General features: G+C 44.9%; 2 protein-coding genes across 3 annotated transcripts in view; one reads left to right on the top strand and one right to left on the bottom strand.

Annotated features, from left to right (window-relative positions):
* LOC139749366 (uncharacterized) overlaps positions 1-4,014 on the bottom strand; it is a 64,693-nt gene extending 60,679 nt beyond the window's left edge. Inside the window, exon 1 of the mRNA XM_071663132.1 lies at positions 3,874-4,014. Coding sequence (XP_071519233.1) covers positions 3,874-3,946 — 73 coding nt within the window. The 5' untranslated portion in view covers positions 3,947-4,014. The remainder of the gene's footprint in view (positions 1-3,873) is intronic.
* The window catches only part of LOC139749365 (uncharacterized), a 492,874-nt gene that overhangs the window by 97,189 nt on the left and 379,364 nt on the right, over positions 1-16,321 (top strand). The window lies entirely within an intron of this gene.

A 16,321-nucleotide genomic window follows, 5' to 3' on the forward strand; every position in this document is an offset into this window, starting at 1 on the left:
AGTTGTATATCCGATTTCCCACTTTACCTGTTATTCCTATCGTAGCGCACATTGTGGTATGACAACACCGACACATTCATCAAAGACTTCTGCAAAGTCTGTGTGCATCACATCAAGGATTTGCTTTTCTCTCAGAGCTTCCTGCAGCCTTATAGTCGTCGTCAGGCTACTGACGGAGGCAAGGTCTTCCACCTCTGTTGTGTAGGTTGTCGAGGTTTATGTAGGCTGTCGAGGTTTATGTAGGTTGTCGAGGTTTATGTAGATTCCGTAAAGTCGTTCAAACTACATTCACCGACTGTCGAACATTTTGATCGTGTGATTTTGAGCGTTATTAGTCTGTTGTGTTTTCTAATTGTTCTCATTCCAGCTCTTTTGGAATGGAGTTTTGTGACTCGGTTTCAAGAATTCTGAAATCATGCTGGGGTCCGGACTGTTTCCGGAGGATGGCCAGTGCTCGTGCCAGAGGTCTGTCGCAATTCAAAGACCGAGTTGCAGGAGTCTGATCCTGAGGGCAGAGTCCATGGTCATGTTCTCAGTGGCCCCTCACGATGTGCTGTGGTGAGACCTGCTCATGTGTAACATAGGAGGAGTTACTGTATGGCAAAAAGACTGATGGGTCGTTTGTCTTTAAGGTGGTTTGTGGTTCACTGAACCGAATCACGTTGCTTTGTAGCAACTGAGTCTGTATGTGTGCTCTCTTCTGCTCCGAGTGGGACTCGAGTCCTTGCGAACCTCAAGGGTCGTGCCGTCATGGCCAAGGGTTCATCATCATCTCTGACCATAGTGTACAGGCATGAGTTATGAGTCCTCATGTCATAACCCTTCCACGTGCGCTGTGCTGGAGGGCGTGGCTGGGGCCCTGGAGGGGAGGGGGGCTGGGCAGGTCAGCTGTCGTAATTACCACATTATGTGAAGGACACGCCAGGCGGGGGGGAAGGTCGATATATATAACCCCCCCCCCCCCTCAGCAGATATCATCCCTAGGGTCGTTATTGTGTTTCTCCCCCTACCCTCACCCTAGCCCCCTTACCCTCCCCTTCACTCTACCCTAGCCGCCCCTACCCCCAACCCACTCTAGCCAAGTCCCTCCTCCCACACCCCCAGCCAACCAGAAGCACAAACCGTATTTCCAGCAACGCTGATCGTGAGAAATTTTGATAGTATAACATCTAAGCCAACGAAGTACCTAAACCATCCAGAAGAATTCAACCCAAGCAAGACGAATGATCCTGATGACATTCTTCCCAGATCCTGAACGAACTAAGGCGACAAATACAGTTCTCAACACAGTCAAGAAAGACCACGACCAGGAAATCAGCGAATGACTTCAAGCTTGTGAATCTAACACCAATGAACAAGAACACGGTACAAAAACTGCGGCTCATGTTATCAAAATGTTTTGTAAAATGATGGAAATAAGAAGCAAGAATGAAATCTTTATATTGTGAGAATATAATGAACTACTGACTACCATATCAACATGACGTTTGAGCGTCAACGAAGGGGTCTGACTAACCATCAACATGGAGTCCATCATAAAATCTTGTATCTTATGAATTCAAAAAATACTTCTTGAGTCACAAGTATATAATTGATCTATAAGAAATACCCTCAGATATCATACACTTACACTTACAAAGAACTTTTAGCAAAGCAGCACATACAAGGCAGGTCAAAAGCAAAGCCCACGTGTCAGGAAATCAAGTATAAACCTAGACAGTAGACTGGTTCTATGATGGGAAACAACGAGAAGTATTGAGTGGGAGAAAGATCTGATTGGCTTCACATGACGACTGGAGTACCCAAGGCTCAGTCCTGGGACCTATAGTGTTTTAGGTAATCAATAACAATGACCTGCAGACGGGACTCACTTGTGGAATTGAAAAAGATTTGCCGGACGTAAAATAACGAAAGGAAGAAATGATGAATGCTTCAAAGTGACTTTAGACCAATTGACGCAGTGGTCAAGGGAATGGCATGTGTACTGCATCGTATGCAAGTCCAAAATATTGTCCTGGCTCATTATAGATATCAAACATGAGTGTATAACGTTCAACAAGCCATTACCGAAAGTACAAGGAGAAAAAGACCCTGGAATGATGAGTAATGACGTAGGACGCCCAGACCTGTGTCCAGCTGCATACAGAAGCAATGCTGGACATGATACCTGAATATTCATCTTTTCATTTGTAATTATCCTGGGAAATCCTTCTTGTGAGGGTCCTGGAGTCACTCCAGGCTCCATCTTCCAGGAGCTCCTGCATGCCCAAGCTACACTCCTTCCAGTAGCAGGGAAATTATGGCCTGAAAAGTTCTTCGACGAGACTGTGTTCCCTGTCCTCAACAGACGACGCCACAGGCAGACGGAGTCCGGTAACACCTACCAGGAAATGTGAATCATGAAGCGGCACACACAATACGGAGTGTCTTTCGTTTTCTCTTTAGACTTATTACAACGCTCAGAAAACGTTACACAGTCCTGGCCACCATACTTGATGAAGGATGAAGACAGGAACCTCCGCTCTCTACCTGGGTAGCAATGTCGTAGAAGCAGTGTTATTTACTCCTTCATCTTGACGGTACGATCCTTGACCTCGACGGTACAATCCCTAATGTACAACGGTACGATCCTTAATCACGACGGTACGATCCTTGATCACGACGGTACGATCCTTGATCACGGCGGTACGGTCCTTGATCACGACGGTACGATCCTTGATCACGACGGTACGACCCTTGATCACGACGGTACGATCCTTGATCACGACGGTACGACCCTTGATCACGACGGTACGACCCTTGATCACGACGGTACGATCCTTGATCACGAAGGCACAAACATTGAGTATGATGATGCCATTATACCCAAGGGTCGTATCGTACCGGCATGCTCAAGGTGTCAAGTGTACCGTACTGTACCCTCTGCTCCCTTGCTATTCATTTACCATAAGCCAGTACCTCAGGCGGCGTCACCTGTAGCCAGCCAGAGGTGTTACCATGACCCCTGTTGCTCTCTACGGAACATGCTCTGTACACGTCGCGTTACGTTTACAGTTTAAGTTCCCTGTAAAGAGAAAGACATTGATAATTACCAATACCAGACAGTTTTCCCTTAAAACTCATCACTGGTAGACTTGATATGGTGATATATAGAGTTTATATGTGGCCTATACCGTACCTTAAGTTCCCATAATTCAACTTTTCATTCACAAAAAAAGTTGCGTAAGTTTTTGTAAAACGTCGATGACGAAACGCAATCAGAACGCGGCGCGCCTCCTGCAGCTGACGGGCAGTTGAGCGTCAAAACACAAAGGAAACATTCGAAAACTTTGAGGCCTAAGGCATACAGCATGGCGGAGCGTCGATTGTTTGGATGCTGGACATCAAATATGGTTTTAATGTTGTGTTTTAAGCCCTCAGTCCACCACAACAACACACGTGTTCAAGCGTAGCTACAGAATCTAAGGTACTTTTATGGCGCCGGAAAGCATCCCAAGATGGTCTTGTGTCGCCCTTGTTTCCCCCATAGCCAGTGATGGAGAAGGCCTCCGTGTCCCGGGATTCCCCGTCCACCCTCCTCGTCCGGGGCGTTTCCTAATCAATAGTTGGTGTAGCGGCGGCCAGCCTACACACCACGCTGCTCCCAGCCCCCTACACTCTTCACCCAGCTCATCCTCATAATCCAAAACCACTGTTGTGACAACTGTGCCCTAAGGAGAGGCTCCGTAGAGGCGCTCACCTCAAAGTTGTCGTCCACCATTTTTAAAGGGCTAAAACATCCTTATATTCTGTAAAGGATACATCTTTAGCACAAAATGCAAAATGTGTTTTATTCAATATAGCACAAGAGATGGTTCACGAGGGTACACTCACCAGACACAGCCAGACAGAAGAGCAGAATCCACGCGTAATTTTTTACAGTGCAAAAATGATCTAAGGCTTTCATTGTACACGTGTTATGAAGCCGGAGCTGGATGTTCGAACACTCCCACCAACTCCTGAAACAGCACTGACTGCCGCGGCCCCAGGTCACCCCCCTCACGCTCCTCGCGCTATAGACGATCACACCAACAGAAAACGAGAGCCAAGGAGAAACAAATGCACATCGCCTTAGCGTTCTACGCTCACCTTCCTGGCAGACAGAGAAGGACTATATCACAAGTTACTGTAAATGAAATCTGTTGGTGATTAAGGAACTCTACACTTATTGAGACACCTGGCAGCGTTTAGGGAAGTGCCTTCAATACATGGCTGGGATAACTGTGAGCGATGATATGACACGTAATGTCTTGTTTTATGAAGTTAATCGTTAGCCGTCTGTCTGTTTTTCTACATGGGTAGAGTAGGCAGCCGTCATCTCAGATGAATCCTATCTGCTGATGTTTCTCTCTTGTGTTCTTCTGAGATCGAAACCAGACTCATTTTCCTATATCAAATCATCATAATGTGTTTCTTAGTTGACTTGTTTCTCAGTTCGACTCCCATCCTATAACAGTGAGGAACAATGAGCTTAGTTATTTCGTATTAGTTCTTGCACACTTTCCGAACCATTCTTTGATTCGTTACTCACAACATTGTAACATATGTCATTTCGTTGGTGTTGACAACTTGATGTGTATAATGAGCAAGATGGATGTTGGGACTAGATTCTATTTGTATAAATGGTATAACATCTGTACTGATGCAGATTCATCCAGAGATACGAAAGAAATCGGGATGTTGTGTAAAACATTCACCTGTGTGTATAGTCTTGGTCACCATCCGACAAGAAGGATATTATGTCTACCTTTAGAGCCACCATTGTTGTTATCGTGTGACAAAATAGAATCTACGAAAAGTTATAGATCTTGAAGCTGTAGTTATTGGGAAAGAGGAGAGTGGAAGTGACATCTGCTAAAGATATACAGTTAATAGGTAAAGTAAAAATTGATGGTCGGGTCTTATTCAAAGCATCAAAGTCTGTCTTTAAGAAGCAACACAGTGTATATATGATGGGATCTCCACACTTACAGACGAAACATGATTGCCTCAACCCCAGAATTGTATGTGGATGGAACAGTCCACCACAACATGTGGCAGACGACAAGATCTCGAGCGAATTTAAAACCCAGACTTAATAAGCCACTGCTTCATGTATGTTGATATTAGACTTGTCCTACACAAACCCAAGACTTTCAATGTCTAAGCCATCTGTCATCTAAAATTAGATTTGTTGTTAATCAAAATCTTGAGATCATGGAGATATCTTTCATGTTATCAGTGAACACGCATCACACATAGAGAACATCACACGTCATCAGTGTTACTGAATGTAATAAATTTATATCCCCCCCCCACCCCTCCTTTATTTTCTCTGTGAAAAATACGACCATATTTCCCTTTAGTTCGCCACCGCTACAACTGTCTGTATTTTATATATTGTCTGATTTATTAAGATGCAAAGACCAGATGAACACCTTTAGTTTACCCCCTACGCCCTGGCCTTATGATATTGTATAAATTATGATAAGGAAAGCTGTCATATTCACCAATTTTCTTGACTTACAGTATAAGGGAAGTACAGGAAACTTTACCTGGTGTTACCGTATATAACCAACCCTCTGTATTAACAGACTTCCCAATTCGATCAATAATATTTCATCGTTGAACCATTTGTTTACATTTAGAACATGAATCTCATCTGAAGACGGGAAGGCATAGTTAGTTTACTTGAAGACTGTCTCTCACACTGATCTTAGTTTATAGTTGAAGCAGAGTTTTTTGTAACCAAGTGTTGTTGCCTCGGTAACCAGTGTTTTATTAGGTAGGTGGGACCATGAATCGTCATACATTTCTTCGGTAGAAGTAACTTCAAAATATAGATAAAATTCAGTGAGGATGAAAATCTGGAAATGAACTTCCGATTTCTTATTCGCATCTACCCTCGATTCATGAACAGGAATAAAGAGAATGAATTAATCCAGGTTTTTTTCAGATAAAGTATGACATTGTTGGCTGTATTATACCTAACACGCCCCTGAACTCATTGTTTTTTCGCCCTAGTTCAGCCACTTGACATATAATACAGTTATTGTGATCAACTCTGCCAAATATCTTCCGTCAGACCCTTATCATTCGCATGGTTCTACATTCCTCTTTGAATTCTATGGATTTTGATGATCCTTTCACCGTGTGCATTAGTCACCCCGACATAAACTCCGTTTTCTGTTTTTATTTGCCATTCAGAAATAAGTTTTCTATTTTCACGGATACTCTTATACTTTGCACACTCGAGTTCATTTACTTATGAACATTACACATGAAGTATGATATATGCTTTACCTTTGATTTAAGTTTTCTGTGACTTTATCTCGTTCATCTACAGTATGAATTGTCTCGGCTATGATGTAGCTGTAAAGTTAAAGGGCAGCGTGTTGGTGTCATGAAGATAATAATGATTATCATTAACTTTATATTGAATGAAATTCAACTAAGGGTTGGAAATGTACTTTTAAGATGCACTGGATACACGCATTGGGGTTATATATAGAGGGAGAATGATATAATCGGATAATCTGTGCAAACACTGGGGTGACAATTGCCAATAACTGACAATTTTCAAAACATTTTCAACTAGACAACCTAGAGGGGGTTGGATGCTTGTGAGACAGTAGGGGGATGGGACGGGGATGGAAGGGAGACTAAAGTGCATATAACTACGGTCTGGGTTGGGTTGATCATGACATGGGTGGCAGTGAGCAGTGATTCAGTTGTGGAGGTTGTTAAGGCTGTTAGGGGGTGTTCTGAAGGCCTTATTTGGTTAGAAGAGCTGTTGTCATCAGGTGCATCCCGCAGGTCATTATTTATAAGGCTAAGGAAACGCAAGGACCCCTATATGTGTGCCTTGAGGGATGCCTCAGGCGAAGGACTGGCAGAGGGAGACGGCCTCCTCGGAGTGGTACTGGTAGGTGGAGATGTCTTTCTCGGAAGCCTTCAACCTGGCGCCCCCTCCCTCCCACCGAGGATGTTCACAACCTCCCGCAGCTCCAAGGTTGACGGCTTTTGTTGATTTTGTTTACTTTTGAACACAAGTTTTGGTGAAGCCACAGAGGACGTGCGTCTCTCTAGGTTGTCAGAGTTAAAGTTCAGGAAATGCCAGACACAGAGGTCTATGGAACTTAATGTCTGTGTAAACTAGTGAGTTCTATGGAACCTAAATTCTGTAAAGTCATTTAATCAGAGAACCTGCCCATCTTAGGTGGATAATGACGTTGGGTCATACCTCATGTATCTGGTACATATTTACCAGGTCGTCCACAGGCTGCGTGTTCATGACAGTTATCATCATGAACACGTCTTTATGTCGAAGAACTTCACGTCCATCTGATACATTTGTACCAAGTGCGTACTACGGTACGACCCTTGAACACGATGGTACAACCCTTGAGCACGACTGTACGACCCTTGAACACGACGGTACGACCCTTGAGCACGACTGTACGACATTGAGCATGACGGTACGACCCATGAACACGACTTTACGACCTTCGGGTACCATTAGTCGGCCTTTGACACGACCCTTAAGGATATTCTTAGCTCCTACAGAAGCATTAGGAGATTACGATAAGATATGAGAAAAGTTTGTCTGTACAAGATCATGTTTGGGAAGAATTCTTTAAGATAACCTGGTATATCTTTATCTTGAAGGAGTGGATCTTCCTATCCATTCATGAACTATGTTACGTGTGGACTTGGTGACGAGGGTGTGGTGCTGTTTGGTTAGTGAGAGGCGAGGCCGAGGGAGGGCGTACCATTCAGGGGTAATATCCGTAAACATCATGAATGCCTACAACCCTCCACCCACCCTGGGCCATGGGAGTCGTGTATATAACTATAATGACACACAACCATGGTCATATAGCATGGATGATTTTATTTCAAGCCTGGGCCTCGATGCATCTCCAACCATTCACAACATACGTCACTAGTACACTATGGTTGTGCAACTTTAAGATATAGTGAAGGAAATACTTACGTTTCGCGATACTTTTTCTTTGTTTTCGTGCTTGATCGCCGTTTCCCGGGCCAATGAGTCAGCGCCAGGAATTTTAATGTTTAAGAAAATACACTTTGTAGCAGTAGAGGCTTAAGAACAGATCTTGACGTACTGGCGAACGCTTCTATCTCTCTCTGAACATTGTTCTAACTTGCTTAACGTTGTTCTGTCTCACTCAGCGTTCCTCCCTCACACCGAACATGTTGAAAATCATCATCTGTGTACTGGGGATACACCATTGGCACACAGTCGTACTTGTTCATTACAAATGACTCAGTCATGTCTTAAATAGAGATCAGGTCATCAATATATTTTCTTATGTTTTTTCACATTGACTTTGTTATTCAGTTCCATCATCATAAACGACTTATCCTTGTGTTAACTGAGTTGTTTATTAGGTTTGGCGTAACTGGTAACATAAGTGATGCTATTAATAATAGTCAGCAGCAAAGATGATTACCAGACTTTTTATCATCTAATAAAACAGATTAATGATATCTAATAATGTCTTGGTGTTCCTTTACAGCACGTTCCATGTTTTATCATTTCAAGACGAAACTTTTCATTATGTTGAGTCTTACTGTGTAGGTAGATATCCACCTGTGAACATTTGTAGCCTTCAGTAACCCTGAACAAAGGCGAAAAATTACATGGTTGCCCCATTGCTGCATGACGTCATGGCTGCCAGATTCTTGAGTGACGTCATGCCTGCCCCATTCCTGGGTGACGTCATGGCTGCCACCTGCTCGCTCAGTCCTTTACGCACTATATTCGCCACTTGCCACCTCGGCAGGTGTCCGATCTTGTCTATGTGGACAACAAACGCCTTCACAAATGTCGCTGTCGGAAAATAAAGATAATGAAATGAGGCATCGCAAAACTTCGCTGCAGTTCCCATGGAACGGACCACGGAACGCTCTTCTCCAGCACAGTGATGTTTACATGTCATTCCACATCCCTTAGTACACTAAGGAGCCGCATAGGATATGATACAGGTTTATATAGGAAGATATACCCAGGAAGAAGCGAGAAGTGGCCTGAGTTGGACACGTGTGTGTGGTGGAGAGGAGATGGCTTCTCTCTTATAACAGGTGAGCCTCAGTCGATACCAGCTTACGCTTCTCTACATCGTGAAAGGCGTATTGTGACGCAAGAGCTCCGTCTTTGGAGGGTCCCTGATAATCATCGTCAGGGTCAGATAGTCCCTGAGGTCCGTCTGTAGACGGTCCCTAATCTTCATGACAGATGGTCCCCTGAGGTCCGTGTGTGGAGGGTCCGTGGACTGAACGAGCATCATTATCAGTCACAGTGGCCACCCAGTTCCTGTGGCTCCTCCTCCAGGCAGAGTCTGACCTCCTCCTGTGACTCCTCCTCCAGGCAGAGTCTGACCTCCTCCTGTGGCTCCTCCTCCAGGCAGAGTCTGACCTCCTCCTGTGACTCCTCCTCCAGGCAGAGTCTGACCTCCTCCTCCTCCTCCAGCACGTGTTGTATGGGTAGTTCTCCTACACTCTTAGTTCTGGACCATCCACTTGTTATCCATTTTGGATGGTTCTTCTCCAGTCAGTTCTCGACCATCCACTTTGTCTCTCGTCGTAAGATAAACAATCAAGTATTGTTCTAGTGTTGCTAACTAGTGTCATCCTCCAGACATGACCTTACCACTGAAGCTGACGTATGTGTACGTTAGTCGTGACTCACGTCACATTCAGCAACGCTTTATGATCACTGTATATCAATCTGTCTCTTCTCGTCCGTTACCTTGTCATATTGGCAGCATTTCTCTCATTTTTACTGCCTCTTCTCGTCCGTTACCTTGTCATATTGGCAGCATTTCTCTCATTTTTACTGCTTCTATCTCTCGTCTTCCCTTAGCACAGGTCACCTTTCACTCCCAGACATAAGAATTCCCTTGAAACCTGCTCTATATTCACAGATTTACCACCTGGTGAATGTAATCATCATGTGTCAGCAACAGTTATAATTTTTCGTCGTCCTGGACAGGATTTGTTAATCCTATGACGAAATTTCTCCCTAGATATGCATATCATAATGTTCTAGCTTTCTCTGCTCAATTTCGAAACACCACAGTTCACCCTGTAATAATATACTTATGTTATTACAGGGTCAACTGTGGTATATAAGAATAATCTGTTTTCCTCTGTTCAGTTCTAAAACGCCACAATCCAACCTTGTAATAACATAAACGTGTTGGACATAGCGATATCTTCCACTCGGTCTTGGAAACTTAATGCAATCCACATCACAAAATCTGGTTCCCAAAACCTGGGAGTGTTGTATGGGCTAGTCAGCAGATATTTGTTACCTACAAGGGATTTATTCGATCTAGATCGTATAGAATGCTGCTCTGTTCTTCGTCCGTCTCTCTATAGTCGAGCGTGGAGAGTCAAAAGCCTTCCGTCTCATTTCCCAGACACCGTCTCACCTCCAGCCATCTCTGGCTGCCAGCTGTAATGTTGCTGCTCTCTCCCTGTTCTACAGGTATTCATTCGAGCACAGTGTTAGCGTGAGCTGTCTGCATGTGTGTCCCTGCCACCAAGGCTTGGACCCGAGGCACGCGTCTGATTGTGTTGCTTCCCATAGTTTTCGAACTAAGACCAGCTACTCGAGGATCGACCGTTCTTCCTCTATTTGTCTCCTGGAGCAGCAGTGTTGTGGTGTTGCTTCCATCTTACATCTTTCCTTCTTGTTACGACCTTTCTGTCTTTAAGAGTCAAGTATGGAGATCTTATCACTACATTATTTATCACACGAGATCATCTTGATTAAGACGTCTTCTGCCAGTGCAATGTTTGTCACTGTATATGTGGAACAAAACAGCTGACTCGGTGACTCTTTCAGTTGTTACAGTGATATTCAGGTATGCCAAAGCATCACCATTTTGAGTCTGATTTATCACCAACATATATTTTATCCACGAATAAATCTGTTTTATACCTTTTCTTCATCAACGGTTCCTCCCTTTCATATATGACCTGTGGTAATATGTACCTGGTATATGTGATATGTACGACGTAATATATAAGATATTCAGTTGTAACCTCAAACTGTCCTTCCTTGCCTGTGGGAACCTGTTCCTGTGGAAAGTAAAAAGTCTCAGTGGTGGTGCATTGGCCTGTGTAACGCCGGCGTCACCCTCAAACATCCTCCCACTCTCACCACCCTACTGTATACTGTATCACTAACGATCCCCCCACCCTGCTGTATCAGTAACCCCCCCCCCCTCTCCTACTGTATCTACAATCATAATACTTTTGGAAGAAATTTGCTGATTTTGTTGATATTTTTCAGCGTATCAAGAACTTCCCAAATGCTTCTTCCCAGGGGATGCGGTCGAACACCTTTTAACAGGTTTAGAAACATCCTCACCGCCACATCATCGACAACGCCTCTCAAAATGCTTCCCAGACTTGCTCTGTGTTGTAGCGCTAAACCCTTCGTGATTTCCGTACATTCTGAATATCTGTCATCTAACTCCTTCTCGAGCAGCCGTTCCATAGGTTTTCATACACATTTAATTTATATTCCTATTTTCATAAAGATAGGCTGGATAAGCGACTGGCATCACCGTGTTGGTTCTTGCACTTCGCCAGCCACGTATCCCATGTAGTCAGTTCCAGCAGAACCTACCGGAACCTTTCCAGGAATGAAATCAGATCTTGGACCTGCGTCATTCTCCCTGGACTTCAGAGTTGTCAATTTCCAGCCATGATCCATCACCATTGTGGACCTCATCATTATTGTCATAATCATGATCATTATCTCGTTCAGTTTCGTTCTCATTGGTGATTCTCAGATAGTTGCTGTACCGTTGCTTCCCTGAAACAATCAGTGGTTTCCCTCTGTCTGTGGCTCTCATCTGTCCAGTTGTCTGTCGTTATCTTGCAACAGCTGCTGGTGCACCTCCTCCCCCACCTCTCAAACTTCTGGCCTCTATAACACCAGCCTTTTTCTTTCCTATCGCTGAACTCTGCCTCCAGTAACAACCAGCCTTCCACATAGCTTCCTTTCCTTTACCTCTGCTCGTATCTTTGTCTCTCATGTTCTTTTTCTCGTCTGTTCCCGACTATAAGCCACCTGTGAGGATTTACTCAGTTCTCGTTCTCGCCTCACTCTCTTTCACCGTCTCCGTACATCAAGCCATTATTTTTCATCCACCATCTTTCACTTATTTCATTTCCAAAAACAAATCTTTTGTGCAGACTGACCACTCTGTCTCTCCCAGTGTCTTCCATGATAATTTTTTATTCTCAAAATCCTGACCCCACGCCTTACCCACTCCTGATCTCGTGTCATGCGTTATTTCTTTAAAATTCTCTCTCTCTCTCTCTCTCTCTCTCTCTCTCTCTCTCTCTCTCTCTCTCTCTCTCACACACACACACACACACACACACACACATGCACGCACGCACGCACCATTTTCCAATTTAGCATTGCTGTTCACAAGGGAAGGGAGGAGTAAGGTGTTTTGTTCGCCCAGCCTCTGGCTCAGATCGGACGATGCAGATGGCGCTGCTTCTGTTACCTTCCACAAGAGACGTCATCTGATCCTGGATATGTATTTATATGGATTTGTTCCAGTGAAGCCATATGTACTTACAGTATCGTCAGCGCCAGAAGAACGTGTTCATGATCTCCAGTGAGGTTGTAACACAACAGTGGTTTGGTCTGGTCTGTCGACATCCCTTTCTCATTATTTCGCTGAAAATTCCTAAAATGTTTTCTGTTCCTCACTGAGAATATAATCTGTTCATTTTCTCTCTAAGTCAGAAGATATATTTAAATCGCCCACTGAGGTTCGTCCCGCCTGCTGGCAAATAGTCTATTGTGGCGCATAATTTGTAATCAAATGCCATCTTTCTTCTGTGTTTCTTTAGTGTTACATATACCCGAAACTAATTCAATCTCCTTTTAATTTCGGTCATTGTTTCCTTTATCATTCCCGCTGACCCTAGAGACATATATGGCCGTCTCTCTTTATTATTATCTCTCCTCTGGTCTCGTGTGTATCAAATTGTAGTTATCATACGCTTCATTTCTTCTCCCAGTTCTCCATCTGGTCCCCATTGTCTTCTTTTCCGTTATTATATTCATTGTAATCTCTCCTCTCCTCATATGGACCTCAGAGAGTGCCAGTGTTTTGCAGCCATCCATCATGGTAATGATGATTCCCAGTTCGTACTCGCTGTTTTACAAGTCTTGTCCTGCGGGTTCAGTCTGGGGGTCCTGGAGGTACCTTGGCTAACGAAAGAAACCTTCCCCCAGCCTGCCAAACACGTCGAGGTTCCCTCAGGTTTATACCTTGGGTTTGTCTCCACCTCCAGAAAGGAGATTACGTACCTGTCTGTTCCTCATACCCAGGCACAAACATCGTTAAATTCGTCGCACCTTTACATTTTGAAGTCTTTTGTCTAGGAAATATGAACCCACTTTATGGTTTAATGTTTACTTAACTTTAGCCATCATGCAGATTAAGGGGTAACAGAGTCATCACAAGAACTCATTAAAACCGTCTATCATGATAATGTATAATGTGTTTCTGCTTTGTTGTGTAAGCAAGTTCTTCTCACGATTATTTCTTCGTCTTTTTTGTCACTTATCACATTACTTATACCATACTCCCTGTTGTAAAAGCGTTTCTTGTCACAGTATCATTCAACACTAAAGACTATAGATACTGGTCGAGTTGAGGTCCATTTCTTTTTCCCTCGTAACGTCGATCTAGAACAAATGATCAAACCTTACCCATCACCAGCTCGGGCCGTGACAATCACTGCTTCAACATGTGTGTATCTCTGAACCTTCCCATTATTGCACATATACTCTTCCTGCCCCAGTTAGGTTCCTCCAACCAGTGTTATGTCTAACACTTCCACCCGGGCATAACCACCCACTTCCCGCCCATCAAAAGGACAACTGTGGCACGCTAGGAGAACTAAGTGTTCATCCTTGCGCAGCTGTTGCACTGACTTCCCTTGGGATCGGTACTGCCTCGCCTCCAGCTGTGCTGACCATGTAGTGGAGGTTACAACAGGTAGTTTAGAGTCCCGCTTCTCTTCTTCTGTATCTGTGTCCTGAACATGGACCTCCGTGGTGTAGCGGTTAGCGTTCTTGACCGTGACGCATTCACGGGCCTCCTGGGGTCGAGCGCATAGATTCGAATCCTGGTTGCAGCAGTCTGTCCACATTTAACCCAGCTGTTCATTCATCCCTAGGTCGATATAATGGGTACCTGGCTCAGGTAGGATATATATATATATATATATATATATATATATATATATATATATATATATATATAGCGTTTATGGGGTGGCCTTGACTAGGGCCTTAGTTTCCTGTGCTGTCTTAGCTAACATAAAAGAAAATCGTCTTCAACAACTCGTACTTAACCTCTTCTTTCTGTCTCCAGTCAATAGCTAACCGTCCTACTGACACAACCGCTCTTCTCAGCACCTGTATCTTCCCTGCAACATACGTTCAAGGCATTCAGACCAGATAGCATTTCTCCTCTTATCCTGAGGGAGTGTAAGTACGAAATACCTCTGATCCTGCCCTCTTATCGCCTCTTTGTTTCCAAACTCAAGGTTTCCCTTATCTCATTTGGAAGGATGCCTTGGTGCAGCCCACCCCTAAGAAAAGAGACTGTTATAACCCTGTCATACGTTGTATCGCCTGCTCGCTCTCACTGCTGAGGCAGGTCTTCTGTTTTCAAAGTCCTGGAGGAATTCTAGTTTGCCATTGACCCGGGCGGTTCAACATGTCAACAACCCTTCGCTTCACCATGGGCTCTCTCATCACGATGGACGGAAATAACTTTCCAGAGCTATAGACTTGATCCTGATAACTGGAACATCACTCTGATGAGCTGGAGGAGGCCGAAGTTTTTCCCTAGTCCTGAGGAGGTCGAAGTTGGGGCCCAACCCGTCCCTACTTGTTCGCAGAGCCTCGGGTGGTACGCATCTAGTGTGGGACCCCAGGTGTGCGGCCAGACCGAGCAAGCCCACACCGTCCGTCATGCCGGGCGTCATCCCCAAGCTGGGGTTCAGGGAGTTCGCTGCCTGATCAGAACTGACCCAACTGATGCATTCTTCCGGATACCAGTGGAAGAAGTTGAGTATACGCTGCTGGTGTCCTACGTGTGGACCACGATCATGGAGGTGTACACGCGTCGTCATGGTCTTACTCGGCCGAAAGTCTGCAGCTGAACAGGTGACTTCCCTCAACCTTGTGGAGCTCGTCATGGAGGACAGATATCATCGCCATGGCCGTAGACGACCTCTCTGCCGGCGGCAATAGCAAGACTCCAAGCGATGACACACCGCTTCCCATCAGCGCTACCCAGCAGTAATCCCCGACTTTCGACCAAGACATGCTTCAGCCACCTCCAACATACTCGAACGGGTTTGGCAAACCTTTCCGTGCTGGTGAATTGCATCCTTTCCACCACCCTCCAGACATCAAAGCTCTGCGATCATTGTTCCCTGTGTCAAACCTTCACGCCATCCTCACAACTCCTCCACCACCGCAAGACGGGGTCAGAGGATCGTGTTTCGAGTGGTCTGAGGATCTTTAGGCAGCACGCAGGTGCGTACAGCCAGCACCACTTGCCCTCGCCCGCCATCACCATCCCTGAAGCTTGGAAACATTTGGAGTGTCACATGACGGTTCCGTCGAAGCCAGCGATGCCTGATGGACGCATAGGAGTTCCCCTAACCAGGTTGTTTACTTCAGCTCCACAAGACCTGTTGTCTTCCATGTTAACTCGCCGCTGGAACATATACTGTCAGCTGTGCTAACCTATATCTGACCCAGTCTGCACACCGTGATGACGTCTCGACAAACTTGAGATCCCAGGGTACAAGATGAGAAGTGTTATGCCGGGGTCAGCTTGCAGCGAGTGACCGTCCTCTCCTCCGTCACACCAGCTGTTCATTCGTCCTAACTGACCACGTCCCAGGCCAGGCAAAACATCCGGTGCCTCCAGACCAGATGCACCGACCGTCTTCCAGAGGCTTGTTTTTTTTGCCAGCGATCGTTGAACACCTAACCAACCTTAGCGATCAGTCAGACAAACACATGTAATGAAAAGTTCAGGTTAACTGTTCTGATGTCGGTAGAGAACACACCCATATTTCCCAAGGTAGATAACATAGTAAGCTAAGAGGAACAATGATGTCAGGGAGATCAAGCACTACCTCGCCCTCAGGCCTATGACATCGTTATTTGATGTCACGCAGAAAATCACATTCTTGTTTCCCCCGTCGT

This window comes from Panulirus ornatus, chromosome 7 (genome assembly GCF_036320965.1).
Source record: "Panulirus ornatus isolate Po-2019 chromosome 7, ASM3632096v1, whole genome shotgun sequence".
In the NCBI taxonomy this organism is placed as follows: domain Eukaryota; kingdom Metazoa; phylum Arthropoda; class Malacostraca; order Decapoda; family Palinuridae; genus Panulirus; species Panulirus ornatus.